The sequence below is a fragment of the Neltuma alba genome, unplaced genomic scaffold (genome assembly GCF_004799145.2).
Source record: "Neltuma alba isolate B1F8T4 unplaced genomic scaffold, ASM479914v2 tig00013708_pilon, whole genome shotgun sequence".
Lineage (NCBI taxonomy): Eukaryota > Viridiplantae > Streptophyta > Magnoliopsida > Fabales > Fabaceae > Neltuma > Neltuma alba.
In genome coordinates, this window is record NW_021637868.1 from 26,724 (window position 1) to 43,398 (window position 16,675).

General features: G+C 34.7%; 2 protein-coding genes across 3 annotated transcripts; one reads left to right on the plus strand and one right to left on the minus strand.

Annotated features, from left to right (window-relative positions):
* The first annotated feature begins 1,821 nt into the window (after nt 1–1,821).
* LOC114738900 (calmodulin-7-like) lies at nt 1,822–13,886 on the plus strand. 2 transcript variants are annotated; one of them, XM_028926962.1, is made up of 4 exons: nt 1,822–2,015; nt 3,047–3,416; nt 6,655–6,790; nt 13,750–13,886. In XM_028926962.1, the coding sequence occupies exons 1-3, from the start codon at nt 1,940–1,942 to the stop codon at nt 6,764–6,766; spliced, it is 558 nt and encodes a 185-aa protein (XP_028782795.1). In that variant the 5' UTR covers nt 1,822–1,939; the 3' UTR covers nt 6,767–6,790; nt 13,750–13,886. The 2 variants fall into 2 exon arrangements, with proteins under 2 accessions (XP_028782795.1, XP_028782794.1); XM_028926961.1 differs by lacking the exon at nt 13,750–13,886 and having other exon boundaries at nt 6,655–6,979.
* On the minus strand, nt 8,518–13,753 carry LOC114738897 (SNF1-related protein kinase regulatory subunit beta-1-like). The gene is given in 5 exon segments (XM_028926958.1): nt 8,518–8,798; nt 8,801–9,032; nt 9,264–9,426; nt 9,537–9,715; nt 13,421–13,753. Coding segments are annotated over 5 exon segments (849 nt in total). The 5' UTR covers nt 13,613–13,753; the 3' UTR covers nt 8,518–8,715.
* Nucleotides 13,887–16,675: the final 2,789 nt, after the last annotated feature.

Below are 16,675 nucleotides of genomic sequence, written 5' to 3' on the forward strand. Positions count from 1 at the left end.
GCATGCTTCATTTCATTTCCATTCTCTATAATAAAAATAATTGATGTATGTATAATGACACATATTTGAACAGAGAAAGAAAACATAAGTGTATTAAAAAAAAAAAGCATCATTCATTTATTTGATTCATGCTTTTCATATTAATCTTATATAGAATATATATATATATATATATATAATTGACCTATTATGTTTTAGACCATATATATGTGTGCTCAATCTAATTCTTATTATAATAGTTACTTAATTAATTTAAATAAATAAATAAACTATAATAATTGTAACATGTTTTTTAAAACAACCATGTGTAACAACAGAATCAAATATTATTTTATTAGTAAATTAGTTTGAATAAATGATAAATTTAAAATATAAAAGGGATTAAGAATGTTTCATATTTTAAACTAGATCTAATCATCAACTAATTTTTATACTAGAGATGGGATGAAGTGATATTTTTATATCAGAGTGAAATTATGTTTTCTAATAATTTTTTATATTAGATTTTTTTGGACCTAAGGGGACATGTTTTATAAATTGTGTTAATTTGATTTTTTTTTTTTTGTATTTTAGATCAATTAGGTTGAATTATTGTAATTTGAATTGATTTATGTGTGTTTAAAATTTGTTAAAAAAAACAGGCCTCTTAACAGGCCACAGGCCAGGCTCAGTCCAATTAAAAAGGCCTTTCACAGGCCGCAGGCCAGACTGAAGCCAACAAGCCTCACCACAGGCCAGGCCTGTGGTGAGGCATGTCCTGACCTGGCCCGTTTCCACCCCTAAGTGCCAGTGCATCGATTTGTATGCGCTACTTTGGCGGGTTGGATATTTGCGTGGATTTTTTTTTTTCAATAAATGCGAACATTGCCAAATAAGGGGAAATAATCTCTGGCTGGCACGTAGATTTGATAAAAGATGAAGGATAAGGAAAGTGGAATTAGGAAGAATTTCCCAGAAGATATGGCTAATAGATACGCCGAAAAGCGTCCCTCTCACGCTCTCTTTCGCTTAAGGCTGAACATTACAAATTAGTCAGGCTGAACATTCAAAATTAAAATATGCTGCCAACGTTAGCAGGCTTTCATTAGTAAATGGCTAGTTTAGGGGCAAAATTACATGAGGCGTGAATTGGTAATTATAATTTCTGTCCTTGAAATTTGTATTAGTATATATTATTTTTAAAATATCTAAGAGATGTTATTATTTTAATTCGGACTCAACTGTCATTAAATTTGGTTTTTATGTTCTACATGCCATTTCCTCTCTGCAAATGCCATTTATATTTTAATATGCCTTTACCATTTTAGTTTTGTGTTTTAAGACAAAATACAATTTTATAATAATAAGTCATCAAAATCTATTTTAAAAGTAAGGAAATTTTAGCTCTCTCAATCTCATCCAACGACATTCTAATAAAAAGCATACATTTTAATGAGATAAAACATGATGCCAACAACCACCTAGTCCAATGACACTCTATATATCTCCTTTCGTGAAGTTATGGGTTCTATTCCCACAAAAACCAAAGTAGGGATTGGTAAAGTGTGGGTGTGTAGATTGCCTCTCAGAGGGGATGAGAATTTTAAGTTGTCTAATTAAAAAAAGAGAGATAAAACATGACATTCTTATGAGGAATTGGGAGATAAAATGCTAACAACAACAGCAATACTACCTTTTTAATTAAAATTGTAATTCTAAATGAATAATTAAAATAGCGATTTAGAGGAAGTTTTAGGGAAGAGAAAGGCAGTCCTTGCGGATGAGAGAGCATCAGATGCCATTTTTTCTTTGGACCGTGCTTTGCCCGCATATATATACACGGCCTACTCCTTCGCTCTTGTTCTCATCAGAGGAGTGACGCTCAGATCGACCCCCGCCTGTCTTACTCCCTTCTCCCTTGGGAATCGCTTAATTTCTTGCTACCCAGACACCTCCACCGATGGCCGATCAGCTCACCGACGACCAGATCTCCGAGTTCAAGGAGGCCTTCAGCCTCTTCGACAAGGACGGAGATGGTCTCCACTCTCAGATCTCTTTAATCTTTCTTTCATTTAATCTTCGATCTTATTTTCTCTGCAATTATTGACTCTGGATGTGTTCTTAGATCTGATTGCTCCTTGTTTGCTTTCCTGCTTTTGTTCCGTACGTCAAGTTCGCTCCCGTCCCTATTCCAATTTGAAATTTTCTGGCTGATCTAGGGTTCCTTTTTGTTTGACTTTTCGCTGTTGATTTTGAGGTGTATGAAATGCGAGTGGCTCGCGGTATTTCTTTGTTTTGTCGTATTGGCGCTTCGTTAGTCTCGCGTGTGGCTTCTGTGATTCTATATGCTATATTCTGTCTGGATTATGGTGTATCGTAGCTTTCTGAAAATTTCCTGGCTTGATATTTCGTTTCTTGTCTGACCTGATCAGATTGCCTCTGAAATAATATATATATATATAGATATAAAAGATTCTATGGCTTCGGTTCTACTCCTCCGGTCCTAAACGTAAGACATTTTGTAGTTTAAATTTTACACTACAAAATGGTTCTTACGTTGGAAGGCCCTTTTACATCGCTGTAGTGTATTTGGACTGCACTTTGGCTTTTATCCTATGGACCTAACTTTATTTTAATGTTGCGGATAATAAATTAGCTTGATAATCTTAAAATTTTTGTTAGTCGATCTATCAGTGCCATCACCCTGTGGTCGGTACTCAGTAGCACTACATCTCTGACAAGTAAGTAGAATTTGTGGCATTCTACTTATCTTTCCTTCAATAGTGGATTGTAGTTTTCCCTATGCTCAGTTTTAGAAGTGTCTCTGGTCGTGTTGAAAAGAGGATTAGTAATTATAGTGTTTGCTTAGCGATTTCCTTGTTTTGAAGGCCATAAGCCTGATTAGTTTCCCAATTTTTTATAGAGCAACACTAGTCGAAATCTCTTGACATGCTTTAAAACTTCATTATAACATCTGAAAGATTTATTTATTTATCTATGTGTTTTGTGTCATGGCTGAACCAGTTTCGTGTCTTTTACTATTTTTTAACATGATAGTATGTTACAGGTTGTATCACAACCAAGGAACTTGGCACTGTGATGCGATCGCTTGGCCAGAACCCGACAGAGGCGGAACTTCAAGATATGATAAATGAGGTTGATGCTGATGGAAATGGTACCATTGATTTCCCAGAGTTTCTCAACCTGATGGCCCGAAAGATGAAAGATACTGATTCTGAGGAGGAGCTCAAGGAAGCTTTCCGTGTTTTTGACAAGGATCAGAATGGTTTTATTTCTGCGGCTGAGCTCCGCCACGTCATGACAAATCTTGGCGAGAAGTTGACAGATGAAGAAGTTGATGAGATGATTCGTGAAGCTGATGTTGATGGTGATGGGCAGATCAACTATGAGGAATTCGTCAAAGTCATGATGGCCAAGTGAGGACCAATCAACCTAAACCAAAATTTGAAAAGCATATAACGAGAAAAGGGACAGGGCAGATAAGTTTTGATGAGAATTCTATTTCCGTTAGGACATCTTCTGGTGTCATTAGCTTTTGTTGGTTGGTTGTCTATTTCCTTCTTTGCTTTATTGGTACTGCTCATTAGTATTCTTGTTTGTTCCGTCCCATGTTTTAGTAGTTTGGATTAGCCGTGCCTCACCATGCATTGGTTCTTCAATTTTCTACTTTTTTGGTTACTATGAACCCAGAACAATTGGATGCAATTTGTGTTTTTTTCTTTTTGGGTGGCTAACTATGTTAATATTTACTACTTTTTTCCATGAATTATTTTTCATATTCTGTTGGGTGCTCCTCTGTTTGAACTGTGGAATGATTTCCTGTTCTGAAAGGAAGATTGTTGAGTTGGTGCATCTCTTATCCTCGGTTTGATGATCCAATGTCAGACATCATTTCTGACTTTCCGTTTCTTACGAGAAAAGAAAGTGCTTTTACCCTTCGAAAGCTACTCCAAAATATATGATAGTGCTTGCCGCAGAACCCCCTGCTTTTTCCCAATCTGGGTTAGATTAGTGCGGAACTATGTTTCTGTCCAATTATACAACAAGTCAGAGTAATGGCAATTTGATAGGTTGAATATGATTTTTTATCTTCTTGGTTCTAACTAGACCCTTACCCATAATGGAGAGAATAGAATTCGTGGTGGATTTTTTTGACTCCCTAGGTAGAGGTAAGTCGATTTTTCCCCAGTTATTCTTTTGTTGTTTAGTTACATAAACCTATCACAACTTCTGAGCTTAAAAACTTATTTTTCCCCCCTACCCTTCTGTCTTCTCTTATCTTCTGTTTCCCAGAAAAAAGATTATAGTAGCCGAGGTTTGAATAACTTTAGGAAAAAGAAATCTACTATAGTCTTATTTTCATATATGGAATTTTTGGTTCGAACTCTAGTCTTCTCTCTGTTATTTGAGCTGGTCTCGTGACTATTTTGTGTGAGAAATTAATACAACAGAAAAATTTTCAAGTTCGTCTGTTTTTAATGGAAAAAGAGTCTATGTTGTCTACAAACAGTAGAGAAACGAGTTTAATATTAAAACTGCAAGAAGTGTAAATATTCATGGAGTCCGGAATGCCTGTCGGGAATTAGGCATAGACGTAGTTTCTTTTTGAATTATGATGGTTTTTGGTGTCAAATGATGAAATTTGTGATTCAAATTATAATTTTCAATTTACAACGTTTTTAGTAATAAATATATTTTTTTAAGAAATGTTAGTATTGTAATCTTTATTTTAACTTTTTTATCTATTAAAATAAAAACCTGTTTAAAATATCAAAAAATTAAATTGAAGATGGACTGCTTAAAATCAATCTAAATTAGATGTTGGAAGTGGTTGCTAGGTGAGAATGCGAGATAAGTGTGTGAATATATTTTTAGAAGTCTTCTTAAGATGAGAATTCCGCATGGAATGTACTTCACAAGCATTTCAGCTTGGGAAGAGTCTATTCAGAACTCTTTGGGTTATTTCTGCCACCGAGCTTTGAGGAGGAGCTGTTGGCAAAATAGTCATTTTTGCTTTTTATAAACAGTTAAATTAATGTATGCTCAGTTCGTCACTCCACAGTTCGCCGCTGATATTGCAGGGTCGACATGGGGTCCGCTTCATTTCTTTAGTCTGTTGGTCTTTTTTTTTTTTTTTTTAAGCGAAATACTCTGTTAGTCTTGAAAGTAAAGTTTTCTGCTGAAGCGATTTCTGTTTTTATGAATGTCAAGATATAAAGAATTAGGTCACGGCGTTCCGTCAAGTTAGCTTTCTTTCGTTGGGGGGGGGGGGGATAGAGAGGACCCATGGGTCGTTGACGTCGAACTAGTTTTCACGTCACTGTTTCACTAAGGCATATGATGCCCCCTGGTGGGATTTCATAAACCCTTTTTTCTGGAATCTTAATTCATTGCGTCCTATTCTCTATGATTGAGGTGGCGAACTTATGCTTATTCTTTACGGTATGATTTGAAGTTGCCAGATATGGATGTGGATTCTGAGCTCGTCTTTTGTATATTAAATAGACTCTTCTTGGAAGATAAGAATTGCGAGTTCTCTGCTACGATATTGCCGTTTTGCTTTTCTCTGAACTGTCAAGTCAGATCTATACCACCTAAATTTCTTTATTATTTTCAAATTTATATCGTTATTTTGTTTGAAAGTCTCAATTTGAATTTAAATTACTTCTATATTTCGTTTTTGAATTAAAATAATAAAATTTAAACAGTTCAGATTAAAGATAAACAATTAAAATATATATATGTAATACGTATCCCTCTATTAGGGAATAAGTTGATTAAAGATGTATCTTGTCAATATTTTTATTTATTTATTTTGCTTTCGACAAGTGGAAGAGAACTAGTCGTACATAAGACTTCACTATTTGGATAAGAGTAAGCATCTTAGCTTTGCATGATGTTCGTTTAGATGTTTTAAAACAGGCTAAAAGAAGGCATTATTGATTAGAGAAGTACATAGAGGGGGGGGGGTAGAAGATAGTGGTCAAAAGAATGAGACGAAAATTTGATTAGAAGTACGTGTCTGAAAAATTTATGGACTAAGAGCGCAATTCTCTTTTTTGGGTGCATCCAAGTTATAATTAATTATGGGCAAAAATCTTTAGAACAGAAGTGATTTACACATAATTAAAATTACTTTTAAATTAAAGTTCTTTAATTAATAAGATTTTCGCCCACTTTTAATGAAATTTTTGAAAATTGAAAAATGTCAAAAAATTATAGAAAGAATTATAATAAGGTCTCATGAAAGAAAAATAATTATTACAAAGTCTCAAGAACAATTTAAGCACAAATAGAAAATGACAATTTCTAATATTTGTTTTGTAAATTTTTTTTTAAGGATTTTATTGTAATTTTCTTAAGATTATCGGCGGTCAGCAATTCCTCAAGGCTGATCCGTGCAAGTATGTCCCGATATCACACGTTTTATGCTCTGAATCCGGACTATTTTACTCGAGCCCCTTTTTTTCTTTTGGGAGGGCTGTTTTTTTTTTTGGGAGGGGGGAAATTATTGGTTTTGAGCGCGCAAATGCCACCGAAAAGGGATTAACAGGAAACTAGTGGGGGTCAAGTATGGGTTTTATAAAAGTTGGAGGTTAATGCCTCTCTTAGCACACTTTGATTAATGAATGTATATGCTGTGTTTGGGTGCAGAATGAGAAGGAAAAGGATGGAACAGAATCATGGCAAAAGCGGGGGAAAAGAGAATCGCCAATACAAGAAACGTCGTACCAGAGATCGAGTTCGAGAATGTTCCATCCTCTGAATGAGATTCCACCTCCTCCTAAAAGTAAGTGACTGGAATATCTATTATGTAATAATAATGGAAATCAGATGATAATGAATCGTTGCCTTGTAGCAAAATATGCAGCAGATAAAAACAGAAATGACCATGATCAAATAATTGAGTGTGATACGGTCATGACAAGTAATGATTGATGAATGATTTGTCTATAAATTCGAATTACTAGTATGTGTCCCTTGAATTGCACGCAGTCTTACTGATAAATCACATATGAACACCAGACTACCTTTATATGTTAGGCCTTCTTTTCTATCTTTTCCCTCTAGTGATTCTTGTCCAATTTTATCACCGAAATTGATAGTTGAGCTGGTTAATAGCTTAGAATTAAGGTGCCGCCGAATAACTAACCAGTGCAGAGTTTATATCAATTTTCCCCCGACATTTTTTGTTATAGATAGAGTATATGGTTGGGGTGTTGTGAACTGACGAGTGTCAGCTTTGCCAATGTCGGTGACTATTAGAAGATACGACCTGCGCTCTAAATTAACAAAAAATGTAACATGTTCGTTAACGTCAGAGACAGTCCTAGAGTAATATAGTAGCAGCCTAGCAGGACTAGTTTGACACTTGTAAGGCTCCGGCATCGAGCTCATCTTGGACCTTTCTTAACCAATAACTAGTTCTCTCTCAGAACTCAGCACGCCAGGGAGCTAGCCACTCGCCTACTAATGAGCTGCACTGAAGAAAGTTCCATACGATATTGCTACTTCGATCATCAGCATGCTCACCGAAAGCAACCTTCCCGTGCTTGAGTAAAATATAGCTAGTGGCTCCCAAACTAGCAGCGATTGATTTCTAAAACATAATACTCCTTCCGTTCCTTATTATAAGAGACAAATAACCGAAATACATTGATAAAAAAAACAGTTAAAATTAGTTAAAAACAATTAATGTGTAAAAAGTATAATTTTTTTTCAAAAATGTCCTCATTAATAAGGAGAGACAGTATGAGAGAGAACAATTAAATTATTAAAAGAAAAAGAAGTGGGATGGAGAGAGAGTGTGAATTGGAGATAATAAATATAGGTAAAATAATAAATCAACACAAAAAAATAGAAACTTATAAATATATCTTATATATAAGAACATGTCATAAGCATCAAATGTCTCTTATAATAAGAAACGGAATGAGTAACAAATACATGTTTGGGATCAGACCACGTGTTCTATCCAATGTACCAGGGGAACTGACCACCAGTAAAATCCTGGCAAGATTGCATATGCATACGGACAAAATGTTGCCGTCACTCTCACCGTTGGCACCGGAGCACACTAACCCAAAATTATAGAACATATAATATATCCGGTCTTTAATATAAGAACTTGTTTAATTTTTATTTGAATCAAGATCTTAATCCACTTTATCTCTCATATTTATATGTTTTTCTTAAAATAGTCCTTATAATAATAGTAGTCTAGCCAATATACTTAATTAGTAAAGATATTTTAAAAAAGATAATACCTATTTATTGCAAATAACTAATTTAACTATTTTTCTTAATCTACTCAAACTAGCCAACTAGCTCTTGTATTAAAGACCGGAGATAGTATTATCTTATTCACCAAAGAAAAAAGAAAATAGAACATATATTATACCGCGGCCAAAACGACTCTAAATGGTAGAAGCTTTACCGGAAAAGCACACCGAGGCAAGCCACGAGAATTCCAAATAGGCCGCAAGCAGAAGGATGAGGAACTAGTAAAGCTAGAGATTATTGGAAAACGAGAAGATTTTATACAGCAACACAAACATGACTTATAGCACATTTATGGACAAAACAAAACACGTTCATATACCTACTGAGTCTACATAAAATTTCAACTTTACAGACTTGAGGTATTAAAAATGAAAAATGAAAGGGAGGAGAAAAGATGTCATGTTACCTTTCTTCTTTTTCCCTTGCAAAAGGTTACCGTTTGAGAGGTTTGTAGAGAACAACGGTCACATATTTGGACTGGAACCTATGAGTAAGTCCCAGCGCAACCACAGACTGGGCGGCCAAGTTTTTTCAATGAAAACATGGTTTAGCACAACGTGTTGAGGCTTTGAAGAGGTACCTACATCTGAATTCTCCATACCAAGGACAGTGAGATGCAGCTGTTGAGGGACTGCCATTGGCTCTTTTGCGAAGTCTTCTTCAGCAGGAAACGCTTGGCCATAACTGGCTTCTGGAGAGGGTGGGGGCTCAAATTCGCTAATACTCTGGGGAATGTCAGGTACATAATCCTGCAGAATAAAAAGAAAACATCAATCAAATCTGAAGCCATAAAGATAGACAATAAGCAACACAGACAAGTTTTAGTGAATAAACCTTAGGCAAATTTCTTTAAGCCTTTTCTTCTTATGTTTCCAATTCATAACATCCTGAATTTTTTTAAAGTCAATCATGTAGTGATGATTTGTAAAAAGTACCAATCTGCCATGTTTGTAAGAAAGCGGAGGAAAAAAACTGCTTACATTAACATCAAGAAGATTACAGACACAACCCATCTCATCAGCTACATAAGGAAGTTCAGGTATATATCTCTGTTCGCCATCAACAATAAACTTGTAATGATATAAGCCGGATGGGAGGACCATAACAACCGAGTGATCCTTGCCAGCTCTCTGCAGCTGCTTCCTGTAAATAATAAAAGTTAACTTATATTGCCAAGTACAAATGTAGGATATTTGCAACTACACTGATAAAATAAAGGCGGTATCATTGATAAAGGAATCATTAAGTCTAACCTAGAAGTCCAATTATCCCAGGATCCCTGTACAACCACATTGTTACCACCATAAGTCCATGTAATCATGACAGGGATTCCTCGCTCAGGAGGTTGATCAACAATCCCATGAGATTCGTTCTGCCACATTTGGTTGAAAAAATGAGGACCATTACCTCTTTGCAGTGGAGCTAGAGGAGCCTAAAAAGCACAAAGTAAAACATGACATGGTGCAGCTGCTGATAATGTGTGGTTTTATAATAAATCATCCAATCAAAAGAAGCAAGCTTCATGGTCGTTGTCAAATTGACAAACATACTATCGAGTCTTTCTCAATATAAACCAGATATTGTCATTTCACAAAAACACATGCAATGTTAGTTATGAGAACACAAGGACCGCAAAACAGAAAAAATATTCAGAGGAACTTTCAGAAAGTCATCATTATGAATTCATAAAACCTTCAAATTAACAAAATTTATTGAACGCAATATAATATGATAATGGAAGATCTTTCAGTCAAGGATGATGGACTTATCAGCTATCATAGTCACTTCTCCATAACGGGAAAGGAACGCCAACCTACATCTCTATCAAAATTAGCATCTTTAAGCCAACATTCCTGTATGTGAAATACTTTGTTGCAGTTCTTTCGTGAGGTTACAAAACAGCCATATAATTGAGAAAACAGGGTAAGAAATTTCTTTTGTTTTTTTTTTGGGTGGGGGGGGGGGAACCCCATAAAATTATTTAGCCAACGAGAAAATCATATGTCTTTTGGCATATAACCCTAGAGTCTCAGAGATGAAAATAGTGAGGTCAGATGCAACGCATAAAAGTGCAAAAATTCACAATAAGCCAATACACACCTATGACAGAGGTATTCATTATCTCAAGGAGACTGATAAATTTTATATGTTCTGAAATCACATTTTATTATATACTAATAAAAATCAGGGGTCGTGAAATTCCCAAATAAAGCTGCCAAGCTACGATGGCTAATCTCAAATGCTTGAAGCACTTAATTTACTATTGCTCCAAAAATCAGGGGTAGAATAGCACTTAATCTCAAATGCCTGATGTGGACCCTACAATTCAAATACAAGGTGATTGAACCATCAACTATGTCACTTTACATAAATATATATCAATCAAATGGTGATGTTATGCAAAATATTTTGCAACCTTGTCATCCAACGTAGCAGAAAAAAGATAATCCCAGCTCCATTTCTTTTTTTGCCAGCCAGCTCCGAAACTCAAAAACAACCATCATGTTTCTTGAATGTGAGCAAGCGAACAAGTAAGCCACAAAAGGGGAAGGAAAGTAAAAACTAGAAAAAGAATGAGGATGACCATCAGTTATTAAACATATTCATTCAACTGCTATTCTACCCAGGGGTCCTACTGCAAGTACCTATATTTTTCAGTTATTCATATTTAACTAGGTGAATACATTAGCTAGAGCCTTTCACTTTCCAGTGTTTTATGATATTTATCGATCTTTAACATAAAGCAACTACATTGAACAATGGAAAACATCACTGAATCCAGTGAAATTAAAATTATTTAGATCTCTTATGATTTGAGTCTGATGAAGATAGTTGCAAGGAAACAGACCACAATTTTTTTTATTTAAAGGGGGGAAAACGAAGTTTAACTCCTATCTTTTAACAAATGATCGCCCCTCTTTCACATCATCCATAAAAAAACAAATTCAAACTAGACAATTTGTTAGCTTGGACAACATTTATTTAATAGGCAAAATCATTAAAGACTTACTCAAATATAGTGTCCCTTTCGTTAAAAAAATCAAGGGAAATATGAAAAGGAGAGAAAACTTGGCTTCTTATTCTAAAATAGAAGGGCAACATTGCCTGCTTTTGAACAAACGGGACAAAATAAAAAATTGCATGAAACAAGAAAGACCAAAATTGTACTTAAGCCAAAGGAAGGGGAAAAAGTCCCGGCTCCTAAAATCGTTTGGGAAAGCAATCTACAACTTAGAAGATTAAAAAAGCCATTTTCCACATATTGTTGGGTACTTTTAAGTTTTAACTCACTAGGACATGACTTTTATGTTGACCCAAGCCCCAAAGACCTGAAAACGCGCAAAAATTTTTCAGAAGATATTCTATTTAACATAGTGAAAATCTACACACGCAAACACATATCAACATGCACATATTGGACATCAGGAAAACACATGCTCCCCTATGTAAGGGGAGTGAGGCAGGTCAACATGGACATGACCGAGGAAAGCGGGAGACAGAGAAATATGAGGGGAAGAAGGGAGGGGAAGAGATGGGTAACAAGCCACACTTTATTAATAGTCAATCAAAACGTTACCCTAACCCTAGTTACTGGGTCCTTATAAAATGCAAGAGATAACTCCTAATGAGAGATTAACGTATATTGGCATTGAGCACTATTCAATTATATTCGAGAAAATCATTCTATAATATACGTAACTGTGATTAATATCTAATTGCAAGATCTTCCTAGCTTCTGAGTAAAACATTCTAAATTGTACTTCAGTACATCCATTACAATATCCCAAATCATGGCCCGGATTTTGGTGGACAGCATGCACTCATATATCAAAATATCACACGCTGCTTCTCAAACAGATAAGTCACTGAGTATAGTAAAAAAGCTGAGCTGAGGGCCGATATACGCAAAAAAACAAAATGAGTGTTTGTGCACCATTGAAATAACTAAATATTTGACCATCATTCATTCACCCCATTGGCATTCCAAAAGAACAGAATTTCACTCACTACGCCAGAGGACATAGGTACAAGTGATTATTAAACTGGATAAAATTAACTGTTCGACCATTGGACACTGCAGTACTATGTGGGCTTTGAAATAGGATCATATTAACATGTTGACCTCCCTCTACTACAATATATGAAGTATATTTCCGGCAACTTTACCAATAGAAAACAAAGCAATAAAGAACCTCCAAAAATAGCATGGTAATCATGTCGACTGATGCTGCTAATCTAAAAACGCAAGCAAAAATACCATAGGTCTCCCAGATCCACACTTTCTTGCTAGTCTTTAGGCTATTTTCCTTTTTTTACCTCATAAATTTCATATATTCAATTTAAAAAAAAAAAAAAAAAAAACCGGTCAAATTACTTTCGGTCATTATAATGCTTATCCTTTTTTCCGAAAACCATTAATGCCAATCCTTGCCAAAACGCAGTTGATGATATAAGCTCCAGCTAAGAAATGGGAAATAATCAATATTAGATTTTCCAGATCTATTAGGTTGCGAAAGATAAATTCCCATGTCATGCACGAAGATTTGACGCGAGCAAAATTTATTCAAGCACTAGCAATACAACTTTCATTCTGGTCTTCACCGGTTTCCAAGCTCTCACTCTCCGGCAACCGCACACCAACAGCTTATTATTAGCATTCAAAATGTCAGGACTCCATTGCAGGATGCTCAACCAGATAGATAGGCCAACGAGCTGGTAATCACACAGCGACTTCATGCAGAAACGTACCGAAACATGAATCATAGTCTTCACTCAGAAACATTGCAACAACGTCATGGCAAAACCCATCAAACACTTGAAATCAGCTGAAAAACCAAAATCCACACCACACAACCAAAAAAATTGTACCCAAGGCTAACCAGATAGAAAGGCCAACGAGCTGGCAATCACAAAGCGAATTCATGCAGAAACGTCGCCCCAAACATTAATCATATTCTTCACTCAGAACCATTGCAACAACGTCATAGCAAAACCCATCAAACACTTGAAACCAGCTGAAAAACCAAAATCTACACCACACAACCAAAAAATTGTACCCAAAGCCAACAGAAGAGCAAGAATCGGGACAAGCATGCAGAGAAAAATAAAGTAGAGGCATAAAGGAGAAGGTCGAAACCTGAGGAGCGAACAAGACCGGTGATCGAGATCGGCCGGGACTAGGAGGCGGACTATTCGCCATGGGATCGATTGAAGAAGCCCGAACCGGAGGCTGAGAAGTCGGCGCATAACTGCTACGGATGTCTGATCCAGCGGCGGATTGATCATCGCTGCCAATGGCTCCATCTTCTCTACCGTTGGCGTTTCCCATCGATTTCCTCGAGAAATGCCCGTACAGATCCACAAGCCAAAAAAGATTTTATAATTGCAGAAAACGAGAACGCAATATTTTATTTATATGTTTCCATGAAAGATACAGAAACAGATGGCGTTTTGATGACAATGCAGGCAGCAAAGTTAGGTGGTGACCGGTGAGTGGTGAAGCGGGATGCGAGAGAAGAAGAATGGGAAGAAGAAGAAGACACGGCCGGGATGATCAACGACGGTACGGGTTCCCGTTTAGTGCCAGGATTAGCGACTGGAACGCACACAGAGCTGCTGGGAAACCGCTCTTATCAAGTTCTTGCTATGTTTGGCGCTGAGGAGGAAGCAGGTTGTATGTGAATTTTCTTTTCTTTTATTTCTGTTTTTTCGGCACGCGCTGTGTGCATGCGTGACTCGCCTGTTGTCGCTGGAAACCGGATGTACTATAGTATGCAGTTAGGGGCCAAAAGGTATTTTTAAGTAGGAGTGTTTACAGGACGGATAGATGGGACCGGACAGGCCTGTCCCGGTAAATAGAGACGGGATAGAGTTTTAGTCTCATATCATATCCTGTCACGGTTCCGTCCTAGTCTCGTCGGGATCGGGATGGGACGGGACGTCCTGTTACTCTTTTGTAAAAAAAAATACTATAATTTTTCATACAAATTTTTTTATATTATAATAACTATTTTTTATTAGGTTTCTAGAGATAAAAATATTACGTAAAAAGTTCAATTATATAGTAAAAAAAAAGTGTAAAAGAAATATTATATAATAACTTTATGAATAATTTTATTAAGAAAAGAGATATTGTTGAGATAATATCACAACTTAAAAGCTAAAAATATTATAAAAATTATTATTATTAATAAGTAAATTAAATAATCTAATAATAATTATTAATAAATAATTTTTTAAAAAAAAATATCCCACGACGTCTCGTTTCCCGTCCCGTCTTATCCTGGTCACTGTTCTCATCCCGTTTTGTACTTGTTCAGTTTTAAAATTTTTTTGTTCCGTCCTGCATTTACGGGGACTGGAAGAGGACAAATTGAACACCTTTATTTTCAAGTTCTCGAGAGAGGGGGATGCGATTCCCTTGGTTGTTCCTATTGCCCCACTGAAATGCATTGAATCAGACTATCTATCTATCCAATCTCTGACGTCTGGTCCCGTATTTATCACGTTGAATTAAAAAAAAACAGAACTAAAATAAACTGGATTGCTTTTGACCAAAAAAAGAAAAAACCTGGATTCCCAAATTACACAATGCAATTAGTCGAGTTAAATGTGAAAGTATTTGGCTATGACAAAACAATTGAAATTTGGAATGGAGCGGGCCAGTTTTAAATTTTTAATACTCCTCCGATTCTTAATATAAGACCCATTTAACTAATTTAATTAGATTAAAGAAGTTAGATAAGTTAGTTAATTATAAGAAAAGTGACACATTTTTCCTAAAACACCATAATCATCTTTCTTAATACCCCCTCTCTCTTCTACTTGACTATGATTAAGAGAATATCTATAGGGGTAATTTAGAAAAAATTGATAAATATAAAAAATGTGTCTTATATTTAGGACCAAAACCAACTCAAGAATTGGGTCCTATATTAAAGATCGGAGGAGTAGCAGCATTTTCTTGATTAAACAAATTCACAGCAACTTAGGTGCGGAAGGTAAGAATGAGATTTTATTCTTCTTGCATATCTTTTGTAAGAAAATATAAATATATATTATATCAATTAATTATTAATTACTTAATTTCTTCGTTGTTAGTTTTATGTAAAAATAGCTCAAATTTAAAAATAAAAAATAAGTCTAAAGTATTGAAATTAGATTGAATGTCACAGGTTTCTTAATTTCGTCTCATGATGGATGAGAAAAGAAAGCCAAATGTATGCATACCCATATAAATATAGTTAATTGATTGATATAATATAAATAAATATTATATCAATTAATCATTGTTTTAGTTCCTTAAATTTTTTTATTTAAAATATTAATTCCCTATAATTTAATAAAAATTTAGACTATTTTATTTATTGAGAAACCAAAACCTATGATTTGAAATTCAAAATATCAAAAACAAAATGAAGATAAACTTGAGGGACCAAAATTATATTAATCCTAATTTATTTTCATTTTATCTCCTCCAAGAAAATAATTTGTGTAAAAAAGATTTAAAAATTTAAGTCATACAATACCAGCGTAGACTTAACTGTTGTGCGTTGGATTTAAAATTAAAACAATAATATGAATTCTGAAAAGAAAATTAATTATTAAAAAGAAGCAAAAGCGTAATAGTAGTAGTTAATTTATTTGCTTTTTCATTAAATACGAGCATCTTCATTCAGCAAGCCTCAAACATACATTTCTAGATCTAAATATTTTATAATACACGGTGGTTGTTTTCAAAGAAAGAGGTTTATGATAAGATATATTAATATAAATTATGCAAAATATGATATTTCTCTAATTTTTAATATAAGACTTATTTAACTAATTTATTTAGATTAAAAAGCTAAGTAAGTTAATTAAACTACTATAAGAAATATGATTTATTCTTTCTAAACATCATAACCATCTTCTTAATATCCCCTTCCCTCTCTTATTTGATTATGATTGATAGAATATCATAGAGATGATTTAAAAAATATAAATAAATATAATAAGTAGGTTTTATTTAAAATCAAGATCAACTTAATAATTAATTCTTACATTAAAAATTGGATGAGTGTAATTTACTTTTCAGATTCATACTACCTTAAAACTGGGGGCAAAGAGGATGTAGGAGGGTCTTTTATGTATAAGGGGAATGCCCAAGTATTTTCCCAAGTCACCACTTCAACTAACTCTCATCCTTAACTCAGTTAAATGGCTCTGGAAATATGAACATTCTTCAAAAAGCAAACATTTGTTTTATTTCTGTTCATTGTCTGTCCTGAGTACTGGCAAAACTTAATAATGCATTGGTTCAATAAGTTTTTAGAGGGTGTGAATATAATCGAAATTCAATTAATTTCATTTTTATGTTAACTCTTTTCAGTTTTAAATGGCAATTTCTATT

Bases quoted from the DNA above. Each gene is read 5' to 3' on its own strand.
- LOC114738900 (XM_028926962.1), top strand. From the start codon at position 1,940: ATGGCCGATCAGCTCACCGACGACCAGATCTCCGAGTTCAAGGAGGCC. The intron at 2,016-3,046 runs GTCTCCACTCTC...AGTATGTTACAG, and splicing joins CTTCGACAAGGACGGAGATG to GTTGTATCACAACCAAGGAA. The intron at 3,417-6,654 runs GTGAGGACCAAT...GTTTGGGTGCAG, and splicing joins GTCAAAGTCATGATGGCCAA to AATGAGAAGGAAAAGGATGG.